Source organism: Falco punctatus (genome assembly GCF_963210335.1).
Source record: "Falco punctatus genome assembly, chromosome: 2".
NCBI lineage: Eukaryota > Metazoa > Chordata > Aves > Falconiformes > Falconidae > Falco > Falco punctatus.
In genome coordinates, this window is record NC_137581.1 from 27,229,874 (window position 1) to 27,240,211 (window position 10,338).

Genomic DNA, 10,338 nt, shown 5'->3' on the forward strand with positions numbered 1-10,338 from the left:
GTCCTCCCCTCCTTCTTCTTCCCCCAGCCTATATACCCAGCATGACATCATATGGTACGGAATACCTCTCTGGCTAGTTTGGGTCAGCTGTCCTGGCTGTGTCCCCTCCCAACTTCCTGTGCCCCTCCAGCCCTCTGGCTGGCAGGGCCCAAGGAACCCAAAAGTCCTTGATTTAGTATAAACATCACCCAGCAACAACTAAAACCATCAGTGTTTTATCAACCTCACATCATAGTCAAAACACAGCACTGTACTAGCTACTAAGAAGAAAAACATTAACTCTGTCCCAGCTGAAACCAGGACAGTGTGGCACAGGAGAAGGAAGTATGAGGAAAACTGAAGGTAGGTAGGACAGTTGCATTACAAAGTAACTTTTTTCTTGGAATAAAATGTAAGGATTTTGCAGGAAAAAAAAAAAAAAAAAAAAAAGGACTGGATTGAGGAGTAAAAAATTGCCAAGATTACATATGCAGCATTCATTTACTTTTTCATAGTAGATGTTTACTTAGGAATAATGCATTTGTGGTGACACAAATTGGGTGAAGATGGTCTTAGCTGCTCAGATGAACCTTGTAATAGGGAAAAAGTGTCCAAAGAGCCACGAAGAAGTGAGCTGTGGGCAGAATCGATACTCCAGCGAAGGAAAGGAAGGACAACGAGCAGCAAACCGAGAGCTACAGGGCAACAGCAGGCCAGCCACAATAAAATGGCAAAGTGGGAGAGGAAACCAAACTGCACCCCCAGGTCCCGGTTCCGCAGCTGCAAGGGGCTGGCGAGCAAGGTCACCAGCACAGCCCAGGGCCAGCGCCTGGTCGGGTCCGACCGGGACAGCCGTCAGAGGACAGCAGCAGGCCGGGGCCCGAGCAGGCCGCCAGCGCCAAGCCACGCTGGCTGCCGTGACACGGGCACGGGGCGGTCCCTGCACATGGGAAGCCACGACGGCTTCGCGCGGGCGGCGCTGTCGCAGCCTCACAGCACCATCCCGCATCCCCGCCCCGCCGCTGCCGCCATGTCGCCCTTCCCCTCAACACCGCCGCGCACGTGACCCCGCCCGCCCGGCGCGCCCCGGCCACGCGCAGCCCGCGCGCTCGCCTCCCCCCGCGACGCGGCGCCGGCACATGCGCGGTGCGCGCGGTGCGGCGGGGCCGGGGGCCGAGGCGCCGGCGGGCGCGGCGGCCTCGGTTACCGGCGTCCTGCGGGCCAGCCCCGCCGCCGTTCCCTCCTCCGCCTCCTCCTCGCCGCCGCCGCCGCAGCAGCAGCAGCAGCTGGCGCTGCTCGTGATGCAGCCGTGCGGCGGCGAGGAGGCGGCGGCCGGGGCCGCGGGGGGGGTGCTGCCGCTCCCGAGCGCCGACCCGCCGCTGCCGCCCTCCGGTAGTGGCGGCCTCATGTTGTTTTACGAGCTGGGGGGGGCCGGCGACGGCGAGGTGGAGGCGGGGGAGGAGGGCGAGGCGGCGGGCGGCGAGAGCACGGCCAGCCCGGAGGAGCTGGAGGAGGAGGAGGCGCCGGCGGCGGCGGCGGCGGGCGGCGGCTGCAAGAGCTGCACCTACCAGGGCTGCAGCGAGACCACCACGCAGGTGGTGAAGCAGCGCAAGCCCTGGATGTGCAAGCGCCACCGCAACAAGATCTACAAGGACAAGTACAAGCGCAAGAAGAGCGATCAGGCCCTGGGGGGCGGCGGGGCGGCCGCCGCGGGGGGCGGCCCGCGGGCCGAGGTGAGGCACCGGCGGGCGGGCGGGGGGACGGGGGCAGCCCGGGCGCCGTGTGTCACCCGGGGGAGGGGGCGTGCCGTGGGAAACCGGCTTCTGCCAGACGGAGTGGGACCTTGCTGTCCAGAGGGAAGGGCAGAAATCCAGGGCAGCCCTGGAGGTCACTCTTCCTCTGGTGCCAAAGCAAACCCCGTTTCTTTTTTCTTCTCTGATATAAATTGTAGCAACTTAACAGCAATACCAGAGCGCTGCAGGTAAAACGTTCTTGCTGATAGGCACCGTGCCGTGCAGCCTGTGCTTATTTCGCAGGAGGAAAGATGAAAGTACAGATCTAAGAGCGATGTCAGTCTGCTTACCCAGCTGGTACTGAAATGCAGGGTTTTAAAATCACAACAGCTGTTGGGTATCAGATTATATTGTGTATAAAAATCCGTTGCAGGTTCTTCAAGATACTTGATTATTTTATATATATATATATAAATGATATAAATATATATAAATATATATAAATGATAGTTCATACTTACTTTCATAAACTTCTGTGTTTTTTTTAGATGGGAAAATGCAGTCAGCAGGAGAACTGCTGCTGATGTTCAAGTTTTTAGGTGGTTTTTTTCCTACAGTTTGTGACTCAGCCACAGTAACACAGTTTCTGATTGATGGTTGCTTGTACTGAGTTAGATTTAAGATCTTGTATTTGGATGAGCTAGAGAGAGGGAAGTGGTTTTACTTTTGAAGGTGCTGGCTAGTTTGTGCTTGAAAGGAGTATAAAACGGCAGTTGTCAAAAGAAAAAACTCTTTACCTGGCACTGCTGCTAAAAGCAACACATTTTTGTTGGCACAGCTGTCTCTGGAGTTGTGTGACTGCGAACTGATCTAACTGCAAACTAACCATCAAAACCCTTTGCATTTTTCGGTTTTTCTTCATATAAATTTAATAGTAACAGTACGGGGTGTCACACCAAAGAACTTTTTTTTTTTTTTTCTGTCTAGCTGCAAAAGCTGCCGTGAAGCAGGTGCATAAGAAAAAGGCAAGTGTATGTGATGCTACTAGGGAATATTCTCCCAGCTTTCTTCTCTTTCAGCTCAAAGGACTTGCTGAGATAGGTGTGAGTCTTCTGATGTATTCTGTAACTTAAATGAAGTTTGTTCCGTGTGCTACTTTGGATTTTTGTTGAACGCTTGTAAACTCTCAGAATCAATTACATTCTGATAGCTTCTTCAGGTCTGCAGCCTGGTTCAAATGATCCCCCTCTTGGTTTTGAACCTGATTGCTGCTAACTTAATTTGCCAGTTACATTAGAAGATACAGTGATCAACTAATTCTTCCTGTTCAGTTTGTGACACTTACTTGGTAGGCTTACTCTTAAGTAATTTCATTCTCAGAGTGAAAATGCATAGCATGCTTGTTTCCAAGTAAAAAGTTACGTACTTTCATCATCCTTGTTGCCATTCTATATATCTTCTCTAGTTCTAGTAGCTATGCTTCTTAGGTGAGAGAGCGGAAACTGCTCACAGTATTCAAGATGTGGGTGAATTCTAGATTTATATACCAGGTTGGTTTTCCCTCTTCTCTCTTCCTTTCCTAATAATCTATCATGCTCAGTTCATGATGGATACTTGCACTAGTTCAGAAAAGGGGACAGTATAGGAGGAGGGTAAAATTGCTGCATTTCATGTAGTGAGGGGTTAAGACTTTTTGATCTGTAACATGAAATAGTGATTATTGCATGTTGAAAGAGAGTAGGTTAGTTTCCCCCGGTTTCTGCAAGTGCAGGTTGCTCTGAATCTTACGGAATTAAGGCCTGAACTTGCAGAAGAAGGCAGGATATTTAGTGCTAAATTTAGTGTGCTTTTTTACAGTGGTGCCTATCAAGGCCCCACAAGATACTGTTGTCTTGTGGGGTCAGAGTCAGATTTGAAATAGAAGCTTCATTTTTTACTTCTGTTTACAGGATTGAAGTGAAAGATACTGGAATAACTTTATTGGTGGTGGTGGTTTTGTTGCTTGACACTTACCATCAGGTAAATGGAAGTGTTACTAAGTTGTGAATTTAATACACAGCAATCAACATTGCTTGAAATTTTCCAAACCACGGATCTTTTCTCTACAGTAAATTATAGAGCCAGGTTGTTTAGAAGACAGTCTAATTCATATGACTGGTGATTGTACAAGGAACAGAACAAACTTACAAAGAAAAAAATGTAGATTTTACTGTCTCTTGTCTGTGGATTTGGTGACTTCATAATAGTATTCTGAAGTATGTGGGGTTTTATTTGGCTATTAAAAGTATTATTGTCATTCCTACCCAACTGCTTATGTTAAGTATCATTCAATTCCACAAGATGGAGATTGAGCTGTTGTGAATTACTTCGTTTTTAAAAGATGCAATCAAATAAATTCAAGCCATCAACTAGCTGTTGTAACCTGGTTATTTTTGCAATTTGGAAGGCTAGCTCAGCTGTGTTGCTTCACTGTGACTGGTGAAATAGTGAAAATAACATGGAAAGAAGATGCCAGGTCTTGAATAGATACATTTCTATTCTTGTGCTGTTCCTTTCCTCTGCGGATTAATGAGGCAGAGATTTTTTTACTCTTGTGACTTTCTGTGGTGAAAAATAGATGTATGATTGTATCAGGGTTTATAGTCTTCTCTATTTATTTTCTTTCATGTGCAGGATAGTGTTGAAGGTTCAGTTTCTGTTACAAAACAGAGAACAGGATCCATTGGAGATCGTCCAGCAAGACCTACTCTTCTAGAACAAGTATTGAATAAAAAGAGGCTGGTAAGTTTTGTTTCTTGCAGGTTTTGAACTCACATAATTAAAGGCAGTGTAACAATGTTTAACTGTCACCCTTGTGAAAGGTGAAAATCAGTTTAATGATCATACACTTACTACGTGTGTGTATTTTCAAATTTAAAATATGCTGCAGAGCAGATGTGTGTGTCTGCCTCTGTATGAAGAATACTAAGGTGACTAAATTTAATGATCACTGCCACATTAACTAGAGTATTTTGGTAGTACTAAATAGATGCGGTTATTTCATTAGGGTAGATAATGCTTGTAGTATAACTTGAGATGTTTTTAACTTGTTAAACCAACTTTTCTGTAAAGCATTAAATAGATCAAAACATGGACTTTAGGTCTGATGAAAGCTTGTAATTACTGTAGTGTGTTTTAAAAGTTGTAGATGTATCATATCACACTTAAAATTGCATATACGTTGATAAAAAAAACTATGTAAGCAAGCAGTATGACTTGTAATGTTTGTAGGCTGCATGAATGGCATGTGTTGTAAGGGGTTTTTTTAAACACTTGTTGCTCCTTTATTTAAAGAATTAAGCCCAGGGAAGGGAAATAATTCAGTACTTTTCCTTTGGCTTCTTCATTACGACTTTGTATGTTACTGGTTTTGACAGTCCCCTTTCTCCAGAAGCTAATGGGACTGTTTACCTGTTCTCTGTTATCTATGCAAAACAATTTAATAATCCTCATTAAAGTGCTGTAGTGCTTGTTCAGAAATTTGAAAAGTCTTTAGAGAAACATCAGTCTTAAGTATACGGCTATATAGATTTATTTTCTTGAATTCTTTCACAATCGTATAGCACTTATCTAATGATTATGACCAGAACTCAGAGGAGTATCTGTAGCTCTTCAGTTTTTACAAGAAGAAGATAATGAACTATGGAGTTTATTTTTCACGTTATCTGTTGTTTTTCATGTCTCGCTTACAGAATTGTTGTACCCTTTCCTGTCTGTTTCTATTTAAGTGGCTTTTAATTTAATTTGAAAGGTATTTTATTAATGAAACATCATTTTTTCTAGAAATAGAGTAGCAAGAAGCTCTTTAAATAGATGTTGAGAACTTTTGCACAGAGTTATGTTAAAGCTCTTCAAGAACTGAAGTTTCCTTGCAGTGTTCTGGTGAAGTGAGATTCAGATTCTCTTTGATCTGATTCTTGCTTCTTTCTCGGCTCTGTCTCGATTTCTGTCACTCAGCATTATTTCTTCTAGAATGTCTTCTTTCTTTTGTGCCTATCTACACAGCACAAGGCCTGAGGGTTATATGGTGACACAGAAAGATCTGTCATGGCCTGTTGCATCCAAGGCTGTTCCATACCTCTTGTTCCTGCACGTGAAAGTTACTGCATGTCGCTGGTAGCTGCCTGCAGGTTTATCACTTAGAAGTGCCAAGTCCTTTGTGCTCACTCATATGTTTCTTGCACGTGGTTAATCTCTGTGAGGAGAGGTTTTGGTGGTGATCCATCTGGATGTGGAGCTTGCACTGGATAAAGATATAGAAACAGAGGCAAGGGGCTGAGAAGCAGCAAGTTGTGGATAGAGAATCTGAAGCACCTTAATGTCATAAAACAGCAGCAGATAAAGAAGTACTTACTGCAGAACTACCTTGTGCAGTGAAGTGACTTGATAAAGCTAATGTACGGTAAGGAAAAGGTGGCTGCACATCTGTTCGGTGAGCCTGTTTGTTATTAGTAGCTGCTTTCAGTGGCCGATTCACTAATCTTACCTGTTCAGTGCTGCTGTAGGTGTGAGTTATGCGGAATGGTTGTTTTCGATTAAAACATCTGCAGAATTGCCCCTAAAAGCATAAAGTTCTAGACCCTGCCCTGGTAGTTGCTGGTCCTTTTGAATGTAAATCGGGGTTACAGAGTTGCAGTACTTCTTTGGTTGCATCAGTGAAGTAACCATGCATAATAAGCAAGCAGCCTAGGAAATTAATTCAGCTGAAAAATAACCTTTTCCTGCATTAGTTTCTGGAATGATCCATTCCCAACCTGATTTGCCATTTGACCTTTACAAACACTTGTGCTGCCACCCTCTAGGAATGAGAGTGAACAACTGGAGTTGGATCACAGACTGCAACTGTTTAGGCCAGGTGCCAGTAGTTTTAGACATTTTGTCTTTTGACTGAAGGTATAGGTTTGAGTTTTAACTCATTCCTTGTGGCTGGGCTGCTGTTTTGAAATATTGGGAAATTACTGAACATTCAATGAACATAGAATCCCAGAGTGTCTTGAGTTAGTAAGGGTCACTGAGTCCAACTCCCTGCTCCTCACAGAACAGACTAAAACTACACCATGTGACTAAGAGCATTGTCCAGATGCTTGAAGTCTGACAGGCACATGACTTTTGCTGTAGAATTACAGTATTTTATTTATTATAGTGTTTGAGCTGTCTGTGATGGGAAATGTAGAAAGTGGACCAAAACTGAAGCACAATTGAAAAGAGTTTGTTTTCAGTATGTCAGTAGATCACATCTGTTTGCTATCTTGATGATTTTTTCGATATTATCTGTTCTTTACATTCTGAATCTGCTTTCAGGATGTGTATGAATGTTGCTTCTGGTTAACCTGCTGATGTCCTGAAACAGTTTCTAGATATTTTTTGTGAGCATGTTTTGTAATTCTTCAGCATTTAATTGAACTCTTATTTATATGGGTGCACTGGTTTGAGCTAGTATACAGTTAATTTTCTTCACAGTAGCTTGTATGGGGCTATGTTTTGAGTTTGTGATGGAAAACAGTGTTGATAACACAGTGATTGATGTTTTAGTTATTGCTGAGCAGTGCTTGGTCCCACTGAGGGGGGACTGAGCAAGAGGCTGTGTGATGCTTAGTTGCCTATGGAAGTTAGACCACAACAATGGGTAATGGACAAATTGATTTAATGGAAAAATATTATAATCACTATCATAGCTATTTAATATATGTGAGCTCTTTAAAGTTTGCTTTCTCTTTCTTGCAGTCCCTGCTCAGAAGTCCAGAAGTAGTGCAGTTTCTACAGAAACAACAGCAACTGTTAAGTCAGCAGGCTTTGGAACAAAGGCAGCAACAGTTTCAAGGAGCACCTGGGTAATCAGATCAGTGACCTGCAGATGAGTCTGGTGCTGAAGGACAAATAGAATGTGTATTTTATATAAATACAAAGAATCTCAGTGTTTAAAGAAAAACTAAAGTTGCTGCTGTTGTGTATTTTACCTGTTTCTTGTTTGCACTTTTGAGGCTTTGAGCTGCTTGGGTGTCTGCAAACTTGTGAGGAAATCTGGAGGAGTCTATTTTTTGATTCTTTTTAAAACTTCATTTTAATGTTTGATTTTTTAAGTAGAAATTTGTTTATTAGTAATGTTTAGCTGTACACCCTTCTCCTACCAAAGTCTTCCATGAAATTAACATTTTTCTATGTAAGGATTTACTGTTTAACAAAGTCACTCTTTGATGACAATCATTGAAGGAAGTCAGTTACTTTCTATGGAAGTTGTGAAATAAAGTCCTGAATTTGAGCCAGTCTGGTGGCATGACCTAACAGCGATTGCTCAGGGATATGAGAAACTTATGTCCAGTAGAATATTGCACTAAAGGCAAAGACAATATGCCATCAAAAAGTTGATCCAGTGGCTCAGAAAAGTGCAAATCAGGTGATCCTCCTGCTATGTATTAATTATCTACAGGTTTGAAATGCTCATTGTCTGCATTGTAAAGCATGTAAAATAATTTCCCTTTAAAAGTTCCAAAAGAGATAAATGGCAAAAAGCTTTAGAGAAGAATTAGGTGGCACATACATGACAGAGTTTGGACTTGTTTTGTGGAGTTATTTGTAAGGACCAACCTCTGATATGTGAAATATAACTTAATTACAGATAAGAGTATCACTCATTTTAAGTGACTACAGTAAATGTTAAAGTTTGACTTTCAATAGCAAATGCATCCAAAAACTAAGATGTAATTGTGCATTATTTTCCTTTATGTAGATTTTGCCCTCTAAAAAAAGAGCATAGTTCAAATTCTTCCATCAAGACAACTGATATATCATCAACAATTGTTAGACTGCAGGTTTTCAGGCAATTCAGATGAACTTGCAATTGATCATGTTAAGAATCCAAACACTGTGTTATGTAAGTGTTGAATCCCACATCTTGTTTTTAAAACAAAGTTGTGTATTAAACCACATTTCTGAACAGAGGTTATCTGAATGGTGTGGGGTGCTTATTGAAGTATTACTTGGATGTTGCAGCAATTTGATCCACTATCTCTCTCTTCAGGAGTATTTGTTAGTCTTACGAATTTTTACAAGCTGTGCTTTGTGTATGTATAGAATTTGTTCAGTAGGGATTTATTGTATTTTGCATTGTCAAAGTTGCTTTTTAAAAAAAAATCAAAATTTTGTATCAACAGTTCTGGACCAATAAGTGTTTAAGTAAAATCTTTTTTTCTTTAAAAAAACAAAACCAAAGCTTGTTCTTTTCTGTTAGATTTGTATGTTGTTAGGTTGGGTTTTTTTCTATACTCAAATAGCTAGCTGTGACTAGGTGGCATTAAGACTCTTGTGTTCCAAGGCTCTTCTTACAGAAAGTTACTTTAGCTTTAACTAACATCATATTACTTTTTTCAGCGTGTCAGAGACTATATGTGAAAATGTAATGAGTTGATATTGTAGAATAAAGTATTTGCTTTTGGTTTAAATGGTCAGCTTATGAAAGTATTTAGGTGAACAGTTATGATCAAATGTATTTAAAAAACCCAACAAACCCTCAAAGTAGAAAAGGGACACAGGGAGTGCTTGTTAGGACAGCGCTGAATGAGTTTGTTACCTCAAAAGAAATGAAACTTGCTGAAGATGAGCTGCACTGTGCTGAACATCACTGTGCACATCTGTCCTGTATTGTTGCAGCACAATCGAACTAGTAGGCTGCAACAAGGCTTTAGCATTGGTCAGATTCTGTCTGCTGTATCTCCTTCCTCCAGAGAGGAAGTCAGACCACACTGCTCCTCCTCCTCCATCTGATCCCCACACTCCTCAGGGCTATTTAACCACTTAGCAGAACAAGCTACAGCTGCACATCATTCATGTCAATCAACCCACTGCCTCCGAGGCAAGGCCACAGCTGCATGTTATCAGTGCTGATCAACCCACTGCCTTCATTCCTCTACAATTCCCCCTTTTCATTTTTAACCAAAAAGAACCATGTCTTATCATCTATTGTAGGGCCCTTGGCAGGATATGTGGGACGGCTGTTCAGGTTGAGTTAAGAAGGCGCAAAGCTACATCTGATTTCAGCTTCTGCATCAGGGTCACCCAGATGTTGTGACTCTCCTCCCAAGGGGTCTGTGGAACAGCCAGTATCTGATGTCCTCTTGTCAGTTCTAGGGTCTAAAAGAGGCTTAAGCCACCACAGCCCTGCATCTGTGGAGACAAGCATACCCTCATCCACAGGTAATTAAATCCCATGGGCCTTGTTTTATTGTGGTCCATGACTGTTGTGGAGTGCCATGATCCGGAACTTGCAATAAAGCTTGGAGAGCCAATTCTTTTCCCTGCTGCAGGACTAAAGGATGTAAGCAAGCTTGTAACTGAGCAGAGTTAACTGGAGCCTCCCCCATCAATTGTGGAATCCCTGCCACAAGATGTGGATCATCCTGGGGGTATTCTAAATTCATCAGTGATTGCTTGTTTGCCAAGCACCTCCAATTTGACTCAAACAATATTTGCATAAGAGTCAATATAATTTGTGCAATTGAACAGCAATCATGAGCAGTAAGCTCTGCTGTGAAAATGCTACATAACAATTGAGTGTAAGGTGAGCCTATTCCATACTGTATACAGGTTGATC

At 42.5% G+C, this 10,338-nt stretch overlaps 1 protein-coding gene across 1 annotated transcript; it reads left to right on the top strand.

Annotated features, from left to right (window-relative positions):
• The first annotated feature begins 1,046 nt into the window (after positions 1-1,046).
• RFXAP (regulatory factor X associated protein) lies at positions 1,047-9,190 on the top strand. Its single transcript, XM_080374670.1, has 3 exons — positions 1,047-1,712; positions 4,386-4,493; positions 7,476-9,190. Exons 1-3 carry the CDS (start codon positions 1,119-1,121, stop codon positions 7,584-7,586), a joined length of 813 nt encoding a protein of 270 aa, XP_080230796.1. The 5' UTR covers positions 1,047-1,118; the 3' UTR covers positions 7,587-9,190.
• Positions 9,191-10,338: the final 1,148 nt, after the last annotated feature.